At 44.6% G+C, this 15,605-nt stretch overlaps 4 protein-coding genes across 13 annotated transcripts in view; 2 read left to right on the top strand and 2 right to left on the bottom strand.

Annotated features, from left to right (window-relative positions):
• Strn-Mlck (Stretchin-Mlck) overlaps positions 1-8,703 on the top strand; it is a 48,897-nt gene extending 40,194 nt beyond the window's left edge. For 5 of the 10 annotated variants that reach the window (XM_070212563.1, XM_070212572.1, XM_070212564.1 and 2 more), the window contains 10 exons: positions 296-713; positions 1,512-1,872; positions 3,427-3,735; positions 4,701-4,975; positions 5,038-5,550; positions 5,613-5,954; positions 6,008-6,109; positions 6,627-6,804; positions 6,907-7,606; positions 8,036-8,703. In XM_070212563.1, the coding sequence (XP_070068664.1) occupies positions 296-713; positions 1,512-1,872; positions 3,427-3,735; positions 4,701-4,975; positions 5,038-5,550; positions 5,613-5,954; positions 6,008-6,109; positions 6,627-6,804; positions 6,907-7,606; positions 8,036-8,373 (3,536 nt within the window). In that variant the 3' untranslated portion in view covers positions 8,374-8,703. Of the gene's footprint in view, positions 1-295; positions 714-1,511; positions 1,873-2,210; positions 2,358-2,543; positions 2,827-3,426; positions 3,736-4,700; positions 4,976-5,037; positions 5,551-5,612; positions 5,955-6,007; positions 6,110-6,626; positions 6,805-6,906; positions 7,607-8,035 lie in introns of those variants that run through there. The other 5 variants (XM_070212565.1, XM_070212566.1, XM_044393346.2 and 2 more) reach the window with 5 other exon arrangements.
• A 10-nt stretch (positions 8,704-8,713) lies between these two features.
• On the bottom strand, positions 8,714-12,626 carry Cyp4aa1 (Probable cytochrome P450 4aa1). Its single transcript, XM_017154629.3, has 4 exons — positions 12,570-12,626; positions 10,294-10,477; positions 9,722-10,105; positions 8,714-9,660 (listed from the first exon to the last, which is right to left on the bottom strand). The coding sequence occupies exons 1-4, from the start codon at positions 12,585-12,587 to the stop codon at positions 8,714-8,716; spliced, it is 1,533 nt and encodes a 510-aa protein (XP_017010118.2). The 5' UTR covers positions 12,588-12,626.
• COX6AL (Cytochrome c oxidase subunit 6A-like) lies at positions 11,130-11,666 on the bottom strand. Its single transcript, XM_017154638.3, has 2 exons — positions 11,273-11,666; positions 11,130-11,215 (listed from the first exon to the last, which is right to left on the bottom strand). The coding sequence occupies exon 1, from the start codon at positions 11,583-11,585 to the stop codon at positions 11,301-11,303; it is 285 nt and encodes a 94-aa protein (XP_017010127.2). The 5' UTR covers positions 11,586-11,666; the 3' UTR covers positions 11,130-11,215; positions 11,273-11,300.
• Positions 12,627-13,838: 1,212 nt separating the features above from the next.
• LOC108066219 (trypsin) lies at positions 13,839-14,960 on the top strand. The gene has a single exon (XM_017154637.3). It carries the CDS (start codon positions 14,062-14,064, stop codon positions 14,842-14,844), a length of 783 nt encoding a protein of 260 aa, XP_017010126.2. The 5' UTR covers positions 13,839-14,061; the 3' UTR covers positions 14,845-14,960.
• Positions 14,961-15,605: the final 645 nt, after the last annotated feature.

The following is a 15,605-nucleotide window of genomic DNA, read 5'->3' as shown; positions in this document are numbered from 1 at the left end:
TGCTTACTTACTTACTTACGTACTTACTTACTTACATACTTACTTACTTACTTACTTACTTACTTACTTTCCTACTTACTTAATTACTTACTTTCTAATTTTCTAACTTACTTTCTTACTTTCTTACTTATTTACTTACTTTCTTACTTATTTACTTACTTACTTACTTACTTTGTTACATACTTACTTACTTACTTACATACTTACTTTCTAACTTACTTACTTACTTACCTACTTACTTTCTAACTTACTTTCTTACTTTCTTGCTTACCTACTTACTTACTTACTCCAACAGCAATTGGCGGACGCATGGCTCTGGCAAGCGGCTATCGGGGCTCCTCGGTGCCCTCGGTGAGATTCTACCACAACAATGTGGAGCTTGAGGCGTCGGAGCGAGTGCACATCCTGCTGCAGGAGGAGGAATCGATGGCCCTGCTGATCGTGGACAATGTGACGCGTGAGGACGAGGGCCTGTACACCTGCATCTTTAGCGGCGACCACGATCCCCTGATCAGTTCCACCACAGTCACCTTCCACGAACCGAACACGGAGATTCCAAGACGCCGTGCCGTCATCGCGGAACCACTGCCTGAGATTACCAAATCGCTGGAGGGCGAGGTGATCGATCTGTGCTGCGCCATCGACTGCGATGTGCCCTACAGCTACGTTTGGCTGCGAAATGGCGAAATTCTACCGGACAGCGATGAGTTCAAGTAAGTATCTGAAGGCTGTTGGGGGAGATCTGTAATTGATCGGAAATTACGTTTATAAATACGATGGAGTAGACCCCCTTCTTATTTTTATACCCGTTACTCGTAGAGTAAAAGGGTATATTGTATTCGTGCAAAAGTATGTAACAGCTAGAAGGAAGCATATTTGACCCTATAAATAATATTCTTAATCAAGGTCTTACGCGATTTTAAAAGGTATCTGGCGCCTACGCCTTTAAAGATTTCGGAAAAGTAAAAATGCAGTTGAATTGTGTTTATCAATACCTATCGAAATGTAGGAGAAATTTTTCAAATCGGACCATTTGTTAAAAAGTTATGCGCGATCATCTCCATCATATCTCCATCTCCCTCGCACTACCTTAAGCTGAGTAACGGGTATCTAATAGTCGGGGCACCCGTTCTCTCTTGTTTATTAAGAAACAGATATGAAAATTTTCCTTTAAGAGCAGATTTTATTTAAAATGTTGTTATATAGTTAATGTAATCTTGGTAATTTTGTAACACAGTATTATCAGAAGATTCATGTCTTACCTCGACCAGTCTAGTTCTCCCAATTCATCGAAACGTTTAAACCTACAATTTTGTAATAATGTTCACTTCAGTTAATTTATGAGAACAATGTAAATGTGCTGACCGCAAACAGAGTGTTTTATAAGCACCCATTTTCAAACGATTAGCTTCGATTGAATAACAACGTCGCTTTTTTTTTCCCCCTTTATACGAGTATTCTCCATACGCAATGACAACTATTTATCGTACTTTTATTACCGCTCATTGCAGTTACATTGATCACGGCAATGGACGACTGTGCCTGCGAATCAACGACGCCTTCGACATTGACTCGGGCATCTACAGCTGTCAGGTGTTTACCAGTGACTCCACCTCCTCTTGGAACTCTATAAACTCCACCAACTTCAGCGAATGCGATTGCAGCAGCAGCGGGGAGCTGTGCGTTCGGGAGCGGGATCTTCGTAGGGAGGATGAGGAGTGTGTCCAGCTTCTGAAATCCCCACTTCCGGTGGTCTGTGGCTCCGGCGAGGAAGCCCTGTTCTATGCCCGTGTTTTCCCCTGCCAAGCGGAAGCCGAATGGTACCTCAACGGCCAGCTTTTGGCCCATTCGGATGACTCACTTAACATGACGGTGCGTATGCGTAATTGTCGTAATAAAAACCACAACAGAGAGATTGGCCCACAAACGCAGAAACAGAGCTCTTCACTCTAAAGTTTAAACTCTTGCCTTGCCGCAGGCTGCTTGTTCGCACTTTCGGCGGAGAAAACAATAATAATAATTGTGTATATATCTGGTCAGAGTCAAAGTGTCTGAGAGCATGCTCATTTGCATAAGCCATACATATGGGAGGCCCAAAAGCGAAATCAAAAGATTGAAATACGGCGGCAGGCGAGCTGCATGCCAACGATGTTGCCTTTGCTGGGGGAGCATTCGCTTGTCGGCGCTCAAGCGGCGCACATCTCGGTTTCCTCGGTCTCCTCAGTTCCCCGGTTTTAAAAGCCCCGAAAATCAGATACCCCCCGAATCCAGATGCTTGGAAAATCAAAGTCCCAATCTCTATCTCAATCGGAATCGGAATCTCAGTCGAAACCCAAAGGCGTGACAAAATGTCACAGGTAGGCGAAGCATTTGGATTGCATTTGCATCAATATTTACGAGTGTATCAATATCGCCTGGCATTCGGGCGGTCTAAGCCCTATATAACTAAACCCCTTCGATAAGGTTTGTGCTCCAATGAAAATGAGAGCGGGCGTGAAAGTGTCATTGTCACGATCGTTCGCTAGTCCGCTCATGGAATTCCGTTTGGCGGTGCTTAATTGGTGCGTGCCACGGAGAGGCCGTTCAGTTCCATAGCAACCTCAGTTGGCGTCGCGTCACCCTGCCTCGATCGCACCCGGATCGGATAGGTCGCTCCCTCTCCAGACACTTGTGCATACACTATATAATTGTTTACCCATGTGAACGGACTACACAGGGAAAAACATTCCCGCGATTCTGTTGCTTAAGCGGTAAACAGAAGTGAAGTTATTAAATCATTGGAATTTACCGCTTATCCTAAAGAGATCATAAAGTTGTTAAAAAAAAGTATATAAACTAATAAATAATAATAATAGCAAGTATTATTACAGTTCCAATATTTTGTGAAAGATTGAGTCAAATTTATCTTTCATATCATTTTTTAAAAATATCTTAGTACCATTAATCACTTACGCTCATAACTTTCATATTTATCTTTTAACCATCAACAAACAAACGTAACCTCAGTAACCAGAATAGCAAATAGATTGTGTTGAAATGGATATAAGTTTTTATAACCCATGTATTTCAGTATTTATGATTTAGATTTCTTAAGCAAAGAGCAGTAAAAATTGTTTATTCCACATTTAACATTTCACACTTTTAGGCCAATTATCAGAAAATTAAATATTTGATGGAACCAATTTCCCTTATTCGCTTTTTAATACACTACTAGATATTTTTCAAACCAAAATAATGAAGACAACAATGCTTAATGATTTTAATGGCTTAATAAAATTTCAATTAATAAAGCTTTTAGAAGGCTCACAAATATTGTTCACTTAAAGAAGCCATAATTCTTTAATGAAGGTTTTTATTACCTAAATTAATATATTTTTCCCCAGTGTATATAAGGCTTCTAGCTAAACTTCCATATGTTCTTTCCAGTTGGAGTCATATCCAGAGAACGGCATTCGGCTGCTGCGCATGCGTGACGTCACTGCCGCAAGGAGCGGAGAGATCTGTCTGCAGGTGAAGCATCCCCAGGCGGAAACGCGGCGCATTCCCGCCACCCGCAGCTACACCAGCCTCCTGGTTCTGCCCGCCATCAGGGGCAACAGCTCCGGTTCCTCGCTGGCGGCCAGAAGCTGCATTTTGACACGCCCCGAGGACTGCACCGCCCTAATCGGTGGCCATGTTCGGCTGAGCGTCCGCTACGAGCCATTCCCGGGCACCCAAGTCATCTGGTACAAAGCGGTAAGTCCTCAAAAGGGAGGGTAAAATTATCATATAAGATACCCATATCATTGCGAGGCAGTAGGCTTATGGTAATTGGTCCGGTTTCGAGTTGTGTTGTGCAATCTTGACCCAATTTGGCCAGGCAGACCCGGGGATTATGGATCCATATCCCACATTCTTTATCTTTAGCCATAAGCCCACTCTGCACCCTATCTCGATAGCTCACTGTCTCGCTTTGGGCATTTCGCCTGGGTCTCAGTCTCAGTCTCTGTCTGTGATTGTGACTATGTCACGATCAGTTTGCGGTGCCGTTCGGTTGGGCTTGAGTTTTGCTGGGCCAGTTGGGTTGCCTAGACTGGCTACGTAATGGTTGCAAACCGCAAATACTGGGCGAGCCGCAACAGCGAAGGTTGTCCAACAGAGCTTTAAGTACACTACCAAAATAAATCAACCCGAAATTGAGTAATTCGTCATTCTTTTATCTGCAAGAGGCACCAAATTTATCTAATTTTCACACTTAAGGCTAGGTAAACAATATTTTTGGAGAAGAAAGTACATAAATTTTACACAGATAAAAAAATTGTGAAAATCAATTAATCTTTACTTCGAATATATGTTGTAAGGGGTAATATAAAAACAAATTTTTTGTTGCATACTTTTTGAATACCAATTTTTCTTTCATTTATCCTTTTAATTCTTTATCTAAACGAGTATTATTTCGTAACCTTTTTTAATGTATATTTTATAGTTATACACAGGTTATGAAAAACCCATATCGGTTTTACATAAAATACCCTTTTCGACCAGGTCAAATTAACCTAGCCACATATAAAATTAAAATTGATCTTAAATAATGTAAAATCGATCTACGTTTCACATCGATATATTTTATAGCTTTGGGTTACACTTTTACCCAAAACCTCAGATATGTTTTCCCCAGTGTGTTTCTCCATTTCTCACACAAATCTCTCTTTCACCCACAGTGTCATCCCATTGTTGAGAGCTCCAATGTGACGATCCGGACGACGGGCCAACAGTCGACGCTCTACATCACGGACATCTCGGCGGATGACAGTGGCAAGTACACGGTGGAGGTGATGAGCGACTACGGCGTGGAGGCCTCGGCTGCCTCGGTGGCAGTGGAAGGACCTCCGGAGCCACCGAGCGGACAACCCAGCGTCTCCCTGGGACCAGATCGCGTGGCGGTGGCCTGGTGTGGTCCACCCTACGACGGGGGCTGTATGATCACGGGCTTTATGTGAGAATCTAGAAATATTACCCTTAATTATTACTTACCCCCATCCTTTTCCAAACCTCTAGCATTGAGAAGCAGACCATTGGTGAGGATTGTGATACGGACAGCTGGCAGCTGGTGACCCGCGTGGTGGACACTTTGGCCTACACTGTGAAAAACCTGCAGCCACAGATGCAGTACCGCTTCCGGGTTCGTGCCGAGAACATCCATGGACGCAGTGAACCCGGCCAGGCCAGCGAACTGGTGCAGATCACTAGCAAACCTCAGAGAGGTACCACATCCGATGTCACCGATCATTTCGGTCAGTCGGTGAGCGTCCAGTCCGGCGGAGACTTCAAGTCACGATTCGAGATCATCGAGGAGCTGGGCAAGGGACGCTTTGGCATCGTCTACAAGGTGCAGGAGCGCGGTCAGCCGGAGCAGCTGCTGGCCGCCAAGGTGATCAAGTGCATCAAGTCGCAGGATCGGCAGAAGGTGCTCGAGGAAATCTCCATCATGCGTTCGCTGCAGCATCCGAAGCTGCTTCAGCTGGCCGCCTCCTTCGAGAGTCCCAGGGAGATTGTCATGGTGATGGAATAGTGAGTATAGAGGATTAACTATAGAAAAGGATCCCCCGACTAAACTTGTATGATTCCCCTAGCATCACTGGCGGTGAACTATTTGAACGGGTAGTCGCTGACGACTTCACCTTGACCGAAATGGACTGCATTCTGTTCCTGCGACAGGTGTGCGATGGAGTGGCCTACATGCACGGCCAGAGTGTGGTGCACTTGGACCTGAAGCCCGAGAACATTATGTGTCATACCCGCACCAGCCACCAGATCAAGATCATTGACTTTGGCCTGGCCCAACGGCTGGATACAAAAGCCCCAGTCCGAGTTCTCTTCGGAACCCCCGAGTTTATACCACCGGAGATCATCAGTTACGAGCCCATAGGCTTCAAGTCGGACATGTGGAGTGTGGGCGTCATTTGCTATGTGCTGTAGGTTAATCATCTTGGTTATTGATTAGTTTAGTAACTCTGATCTTTTCCAGACTCTCGGGTCTCTCACCTTTTATGGGCGACACCGATGTGGAAACCTTTTCGAATATTACAAGAGCGGATTACGACTACGATGACGAGGCCTTTGACTGCGTGTAAGTTATAGAATATAGTAGGGTTCGGAATTAAACACATATGTTAAAAACATGAAAAATTTTATTTTACAATGTGAGCAATATTGTTGACATGTGTGTTAAATACAAAAGTGTTAAAATTTGAAAAATAATTATCAACACACACAGCTCCCTTGTGTTTTTTACACAATGTGTTATTAACACGACGTGATTTTTACACACTGTGTTTTTAACCAGGGACCGTAAATAATCATTATTTGAGATTTTTATTTTAAAAGACCTACTGAGTTTTTTACAAGTTTTAATCAACAATTTAACTGGTTTCTATGCACTTTATAGACATGAACAAATAACAGTTAATTTGCTTTACAGATTTGTTGAAATGCATATACTTTGTGGACAAGAGTAAAAAGAACGTTATTTTTGACGTTTTAAACCAAATATCTCAAATAATGATTATTTACGATCCCTGTTTTTAACACAAATGAAAATTACATTCTATCCGTATCCCTTACTTATGTAAACCCCTTTTTAATAGTTCCCAGGAGGCCAAGGACTTTATCTCACAGTTACTGGTTCACCGGAAGGAGGAGCGCCTGACCGCCCAGCAGTGCCTGGAGTCCAAGTGGTTGTGCCAGCGCCACGACGACAATCTCAGCAATAACAAGATCTGCACGGACAAGCTGAAGAAGTTCATCATTCGGCGCAAGTGGCAGGTTAGTAAAAGCTCCAAGCCCACTGCTCTTTAAGATCCTAACCCAGTGCTGCTACCTTCTTAACCCCGCTTTCTGCTGCTGCTGCTCCTGCTAATCCTCCAGAAAACGGGTAATGCCATCCGTGCTCTGGGTCGCATGGCCAATTTGTCGGTGTCGCGCAGGAACTCTGCCATTGCCATGGGAGCACTGAGTAGTCCAAGGCCCTCGATTTCGGGACTGGGCATGCTGACCCCCATTGGCAGTGGGATGAGCTCCCAGATGACCTCCCTCCACGAGGAGGAGGACGACTTCAGCGTGGAGATGCCGCCAGTGGAGAAGCGTACCGTTCTCAAGCTGCGCGATAAGTCACAGTGCAGTGAACGAAGTGACTCCGGTTACAGCGAGTGCTCCAATTGCAGTGGCGCCCAGGAGACACTCCTGCTCTCGTTGGCCAAGTCAAAGCTGGAGGCGATAGCCAAGGCGAGCACCTCCTCACCAGCAGTGGTTCCGGACACGGAGCTCCATCCCGTCACCCTGGAACTGCCCACCAAGGGCAGTGAGGCCATCATGCGCTCCGACTTTACCAACACCATCAAGATGCGCAAAAAGTCACTGGAGGACAGCGCCGCCCGGGAGAAACCAAAGTCCAAGGCCCAAGTCAAGCCTCTGTGTGAGTCCAAGCTGAAGGTGTCCCAGCTGAAGGACAGGTTCCAGGTTGCCCCTGCTCCTGCTTCTGCATCCGCATCCGCTGCTAACAAACCTCCGCTTGCCTTTGAGCCCTTCAAAATAGCCAAGGTGGCGAGTGTGGGACGCATCAGTAGAAGTAACTTTTGTTCATGGCCCGAAACGGATCTTTAAAGTATTGCCTAGGGTTTTTAACTTATTAATTTTTGAAGAGGAGACTAATCTGATAATTTGTATAATTGCTACTAAATAACTTTAATTCTTATCCCTACTTCCTTTTTACAAAATTAACTTGACGTAACATTTCTATGCTGGCTTTATCCATTTTATTTTCCCAAATACTCAAGTTTAATTTTAATAAGATATAGGTCAATATCTATACAGCCATACTCCATTTGTTTTTAAAAAGTAACCCATTGTTTAAAAAAAATCAGTTAGCGGAATGATATTTAACAGCATATTCATAGGAAAACCTTCCTTTATGATCATGATCCTTACTTTGAGATCCGTTTAGGTCCCATCTTTCATAACTCCAGCATTACTAACCCCCTTTCTTATCATTTTACAGCAGAGGAGTCGGGGAGAACTGGAAGAGGCACCGGCACCGGTTCCAGCCTGCCCAGTGGATCCTCCAAAGGCAAACCTCCTCAGGCGCGATCCATGCCCAGTTCCCCGCTGCCCCAGCGATCCGCCACGCCGACGCGGCTGATGAGCCAACGTGTCCGTGAGGCCGCCGAGCGACTGGCCCAACATCAGACGGTGGCCAGTGCTCAGCGGCAATTCGGCAATGGCAAAAGCAGCAGTAATGGCAATGGCAATCTAGCGAACACGGAGACAAATCGCGAATCACGCGCCAGACGTCTCATCAACCGATTCAACAACGAAACGCAGCATATCACGTCCTAGATTAAGTCGGTTAATGGCCGACCAGCATAACTTTATTACAGATATAGCAGATATAGCATTGTTTAGGCAACGGAAAACCCCAGAGAAACTCTACGAACACTCGAATATGAAGCGATTGCGAAGCGACTACAATCCAGGATCCAAAATACAGACAGACCCGCACACACACACCCACTCACAGTAGGATATGTCGCCATCCCAGCGGATGGATGGATGCACTCCCTCCAGTCAGAGGAAATGTACTTAGGCTAGAGGAAGCTAAGTGTTTAAATTATTGTATCGATTTATATACATATTTACCGTACTAATTAAAGTTAATGTAACGAAAAACGATCAGTGATCAGTGATCGATGATCGGATGATCGCGGGGCTTTAGGCGCACCCACAGACCCCCGGAGGCTCTCAGGGTGATCCTAAAGGTGGCCGCAATGGTGGTCTTTCCGGTCACCGGGAGCAGCTGGAAGCTGCGGAGCAACCGAGACACAATGGTCTTGATCTCCATGATGGCGAAGCGGTTGCCAATGCAATATCTCGGTCCGGCGCTAAACGGAATGAAGGCGTAGGGATGACGGTTCTCCGAGTTCTCCGGCGAAAATCGCTCTGGCAGGAACCTCTCCGGATCTGGATAGATCCGGGCCAGACGATGGGTAGCATAGGGGCAGATGAAGACGTTGCTGCCGGCGGGCAAAGTGTGCTTCGCCAGACGAACCTCCTCGCCCAGTTTGCGGGCAATCAGCGGAACACTGGGATACAGACGCAGTGCCTCCTTGATGCACATCTCCATGTAGCGCATCTCGTGCAGATCGCTCATCGAGGGCGCTCGGTTGCTACCCCCAAAGATAGTCTCCAGCTCCTGGAGACAGCGTTCCTGGCACTCGGGATTCTGGGTGAGCAGAAAGAGGGTGAAGGCCACCGCGGCGCCCACTGAATCCTGGCCAGCCAGCATGAAGGTGCAGGCCTCGTTCACGATATCCTCCTCCGTGAAGTCCGGATTGCTCTCGGAGATCTCGATCATGTGGTCCAGCAGGCACTTTCGCTCCCCGCTTCCATTGTTATTGTTCTGGATCTGCCGACGTCGCTGGATCATCTGGCGGGTGAAGTCGTTGAGCCGCTTCTTCTGGTTCAGCTCATCGTTGGCCATCTTCGTCCAGTGGTAGATCCCATCGAGCAGCAGCCAGGGATGCGTAAACCGCGTGGGCATCATGAGCTTGCCCTGGCGGAAGGGTGAATCCTCCATGCTGACCGCATCCTGGCCCCTCTTCTTGATGGGCACACCCAAAACGGCTTCTGTGAGGGGTTTAAAGATTAGGTAGAGATATAATGGGTATAAATTCCTTTGGAGACCCACCATTTAGTATATCCAGAACGCAACTGTTCACATATTTAGCGATATTGATCTCTGTGCCCACGGCGGAGGCATCCAGGTTCTCGTACAGCGACTGCGAGGCATCCACAAAGGTGTCTATGAACTTCTCCAGCAGGTTGTGATGAAAAGCCGGCTGGATGAGACGGCGATGATTGCTCCACTTGGACCCACTGCTGGTTATCAGGCCATCTCCCAGAAAATTGTGCATCAGCCGGTAGAAGAAGACTTTGTTGGTGTGCTTCTTGGAGGAGAGTATGACCTGCAGATCCTCCGGCTCCAGAACGGCAAAAAAGGGGAAGAATAGCACCCATATCCGCACTAGGGAGCCATATAGATCGAAGGCCTTGCCTGCACATTTTCGCATCACTGCAAGATGAGGATTATGGGAAAAAATTACTGATTTAATTCTTTATAAGAGGTTGTAAACACAAATCTCTCCACACCAAATTCCAACCAAATAGTTAAAGAATTTCATTTAATATTTTCTTGAATGAGATTTCTGTAGTTTAGCGGTTGAAAACGATTTTAAATAATTTTTGAAATCTTGATCTTACCATTCTTATCGGTGACCAGCATGCAGTTGCCCAAAAAAGGCAGAGATGGTGGACCCGTGAGTCTCAGCGAGAGAAGCACCGATCTCAGATAGGAGTTCAGGGTGGCGTAAAAGGTGTAGATGCTCAGACTAATGACCACGAGGATCAGGATCGAGCACAGCTCCAACTTGGTGGCTCGTTCTAGCTGGAAATGGAAGAGGGGTAGAGATAAGTCAGGTGCATAATTGCTTACATAGGTCAATATTTGGTTTGCTATCGAGAACCCAGGCTCTTGAGCACACTTCATCAGCTACGCACTATTCGCGGTATTTGGAGTCTAATTAACTGGCATCTCGGAGCACTTAGATATTCGTACTTGAAAGCTTGGCAGCTTGGAGTACTTGGACTTGCCCTTGCCGCGTGTCGCAAGTTTTTCGGCAAACACACACACGCTATCGTAATCGTAATCGCAACGAAAGTATAAGTTATGTATCTAACTGCGGTGTGAATTGCTTGGGCCAACACGGCGTATGAGCGATGCGATGCGATCTTTCGCATCGAAACAGATATGTATGTACGTGTGCCCGAAAGATCGATTAAAGCACCTCTCGCTGTACGTGTTACTTTGCTTTGGTTTTTTTTTTCGTGTCAGTGGTGCAACAGGTTACGATGGGCAAAGGCACAAAACATGACAAATGATGATCGCCGAAATATCACCGAAATTCCAGGGACAGGCTTTTGTTGGCCAGTTCCCACACAAATCATCACCCCTTCCCATAACTCATTGTTTGGTTCTGAACCATTAGCCATATACCATATGCGACAGGTTTCATGGTCAAGTAAAACCACAAGCTGACTCAGATCTCAATGATGAATTTATTACTTGCAAAGAATCTGCAAACGAGGGGTCACAAGTCTTAAGACCAATTTACCAAAGGATGTTCTAAGGGGATAAAATTATATCATGGAGAAATCAAATACAATGATCTCTCTCTCTCACCATGGGAAAAATGTTAGGAAAAACGATATCAGTCCTCTTCAGCCACCTCATCCTCGTAGCCCTCGGGCAAAGCGTTTACCTCCGAATTGTGGAACAGGCTGCGATTGCCATCTCCCCAGGGAAACCGCTTGGTCCTGCGCCTCATATACTCGTACTTGGCGAACGGCTCCCTTTCAACATGCTTGTGGCCGGAAAAGGCATTTAGGGCGCACAGGCCGATGGCCGGAAGTGCCAGCAGAAAGGTCACCCGCTTCCACAGACCAGCGGTATTGGCGGGCATGGTGCCCAGTTGCCGAATATCGAATCTCGGCATGAAGCGGTTAATCTCACAATTTGTTCTGATGCCTCGTTAGATTTAGTAGTAGATACTGTAGAAGGAAACCGAGTTTCAATCTGATCCATAACGCCCACGCCTGCTGTTGCCCCGAAAATAGTTCGCAATTAGGAACTCTCAAGGGGATCGAACACAAGGTCCAACAACCCCCAATATCTTTGTTTAATCAGCTCAATATTTAACCAAAAACCGGCGAAGCGTCCAGAAGGCTTCCGCTCTTCTATTTCTTTTTATTTTTATTTCTTTTTTTTGGGCACGGCATATCCAGGCTGCTAGGTGTGCAGAACCCACGTGTTTGCTCGCCAATTGGCACCTGCTTACTAATAAATATACATCATGATTATTTACCACTAATTTCATAAATTATCATAATGGTCTTCCGAAACGAGATGCTACTCGTTGAGTTAAGATGGCCCGCTGGAATCTAACGCCCCAAAGTAATTCCGGTTAAAAATGTTTCATCTTTAAACTGATCAACCAAGACAGGTGAGATAATTCAGTGTAAAAATGGAATTAGAATGAATAGAAAAATATTAGCTTTTTAATTTTCTTTAAAATAGCGATTTTTTTATCTTCTTTCTAAATGTTATTTTTATTTTTTTTTTTTTTATTTTTTTTTTACTTTATGGTTTTAGATAAAACATTTTTTTAACTGGCCCTTTAAATTTAACGTTTTTTTCAATTTTCTTTATTTTATGAAGGTTACAATCCTCTAATAAATCCTTTGTTGCTCTCCAAATTTTATTTCAATTTAAAATTTTATATGACCATTTCTGGTACTCCTAAATGAACACTTTATTTAAATTCTGATTATTTGCTTTCCGCGTATAATATAATTCGTTGGTTATATCCTTAGTAAATCATCACTAAATATTTTCGTGCTTTACAAATTTTAATTTTTTCTACAGATTTGTCTAGGTTTGTTATGAATTTAAGTTATAATTTATAACTTTTGTCACTCACCACTTTTTCCACAAACATTTTGAGTCACTTTATATTTTAAATCTTTAATCTTTAATCACAAAAAGTCCTTGCCACAATCACTTGGCTGAGCCGCACACGGACGGTCAATTGAGTTAAAAGGTAAATCCGATATTGGGTCTTATTATCCAGAGTCACTTCCGCCGACTGATGAGCTGCAAATGCTGGACCTCCGCCGGGCGTCGTCTATTTATAACCGATTTGGGCTGATCAAGCTCGGCTTAAACGCGCCGAAAGAAAGATGCGCGGCTCAAAATGCTTCCGAGCGTACGTGAGCTGCGTCTCCATCGTCGCCCCCGATACCCCATACCCGATACCCGGTACCCGAGAGTATCGAGTATAAGTAGTAATTGCCAACTAGTCGGCACTCGAAGTGCTAAGTAGCTAGAAGTGGAGGTGATGCTGGCTTGGATGCTCCGGCCAAGTGGCGTGGCAATCAATTATCCGTTTTGTGCCCTCTGTGGATCTGAGCTTATTTGATCTATGTACACCTCTCTCTTGGAATAGTCACAGACCCTAGGCGATTCCTCCAGTGGCACTTCAGACTCAACGATTTGAGTGGAAGATGGAGATCTCCAGACGCGTGCCAGGGGGATCGCACTTTGCTCAGATATTCAGCCCGTCTGACGGGCCTCTTCAAGATATTGATTACATCAATCGCTTATGTTTACAGTTTAGTCGCCAGAATTTGCGCATTCCGATACTCGGGCTTTTAACGTCATCATAAATTCGAAAAAATATATTCGGGAATTATTTCCGCGAAAACTTCTGTTTGTACTATTTTGTTGTTTACGGCACTCGGATGTGTCAAATTTCTTATTCATTCATTAAAAATACTCTTGTTTACTTATACCCTATCAATTTTTCCTTTCATATATGAAATGGTATACCATTTTCCTTTTTTGGAACACCCTAATAAGTTGGTAATTGCCTCGTTTTATAGAATCTTTATTAACCGACCCATTATTATTATGGTTATCAACCTGATTAGACTATCGCTACTTGTACTTTTCTTATGAGTACCCTCGCACCACCGATTAATATGGTAAATAAATCTCTGCCCGCCTTTCCGACGGCACTTATCTGGAGACACGATTCCATGGATTTCGCGACTAAGATTACAGTTTTTGGACTAGACTCATTCGTCAGTCTTGACGAGTAAAGTTCAATGGCTAATGAAATAAGACCGATCAGTGAGTCAACAGAACTACCTGCTGATAATCCCCATTTGGGTTCCCCTCAACTGGCCAATTGGCTTGGTCTTTAGAAGACCACCGCCCAGTTTATAATGGATATAAAACGTATTGGGCTGTGAGTCCTATAAACTTTACGATATCGCTGCAGAATTTTATGAAAATCCAAATTGCCTATCGGGGATGATCGCTAAATTCGTCGTTTTTTGTGATAAGTGATAAGCAGCTGGCTTTAGCCCTATATAAGGAGTCCGAATCGAACCACTTTCAGAGTTTCAGAAATGTTGCTGCGTTTGGGTTTGTGTCTTTTGGGACTACTGGGTCTGGTAATCCTCTCGGAATCCGCGTTTATAAGCCCCCACATTGTGGGTGGCGATCAGGCGGACATCGCAGACTATCCCTACCAGGTTTCCGTTCGCCTGGAGACCTACATGCTGCTCCACATCTGCGGAGGCAGTGTCTACGCCCCGTCGGTTGTGATCACCGCTGGTCACTGCATCAAGGGACGCTTCGCCTCGTATATCCGGATTGTGGCTGGCCAGAACTCGATTGCCGATCTGGAGGAGCAGGGCGTCAAGGTCAGCAAGCTGATTCCCCATGCTGGCTATAACAAGAAGACGTATGTGAATGATATCGGTCTGATCATTACAAGGGAGCCTCTGGTGTACTCCGCCCTGGTGCAACCCATTCCCCTGGCCCTGGAGGCTCCTCCATCGGGAGCCCATGCCGTTGTCAGTGGCTGGGGCAAGCGGACCGAGGAGGATGAGGCTCTGCCCGCCATGCTGCGGGCCGTTGAGCTGGAGATCGTGGAGAGAGGCACCTGTGGAGCCCAGTATCTGACCAAGGATTACACCATTACCGAGGAGATGCTCTGCGCCGGCTTCCTAGAGGGTGGCAAGGACACCTGCAACGGCGATTCCGGTGGCCCCTTGGCTGTGGACGGAGTCCTCGTGGGAATCGTATCCTGGGGCGTGGGCTGCGGCAGGGAAGGATTCCCCGGAGTCTACACCAGCGTCAACTCCCACATCGCTTGGATCGAGGAGCAGGCGGAGGCCTACCTGTAAAGAGTTTGGAAGGATTTACAAGCTGAAAGCGAACAAAGTAATCGAACAAAATATAACTTTTACATTTAATTAATAAATAATAAATATAATGAGCATTCACAAAACACAGAACTAAAGATATTTTAACATTGTTTTTACATATTTAACCGGTTTTTCTTAATATACATTGTTTTCCTATTTGATATAGGTAACATCTTTTGAACATTATGTGCTCAATTTATAGAAGTTGCCTCCTAATAAAAATTTTATAAAATGGGTACATAAATAACCTGATTTATTAATTTTCTTAAGTAATAACTCAATGAAGGGTTAAGATGGATTTTGTTAGGTCAGGTGGCAAAAGCACGTAGCAAAAAACGAGTAGTTTAAATGAAATCGATAAAACACGTGACCGATTTCAAAACGTGATTTTATATAAATAATCCAAAAGAAAAGGCTGAAGAGATGGTGATTGAAAGATGCAAAGCGTCACCAATCGCCTAAAATCTTTATTTTTCATTAATCTTGAATGAAAACCGCGGTTTAAAAAATTTTTGTATGGGTATTAATAACACTGCGCAATACTTTTACGTTTTGTAACTGCATATCTGTTGGAAAGAACTGAATTAAACCTCGTTTATGGTTCTTTATATCAATTTAAAGTTTTCTATTGGAAATAACGGAAAAAGATTAACATTAAGTTTTGATTCAAAGCTTTTGAATTAAGCCGCTAATATTTACAAGTCGATATCATCAAAATTGTCCAGCAATCAGCAAACATC

Source organism: Drosophila takahashii, chromosome 2R, assembly GCF_030179915.1.
Source record: "Drosophila takahashii strain IR98-3 E-12201 chromosome 2R, DtakHiC1v2, whole genome shotgun sequence".
Lineage (NCBI taxonomy): Eukaryota > Metazoa > Arthropoda > Insecta > Diptera > Drosophilidae > Drosophila > Drosophila takahashii.
This window is presented reverse-complemented; position numbering and strand designations above follow the sequence as displayed.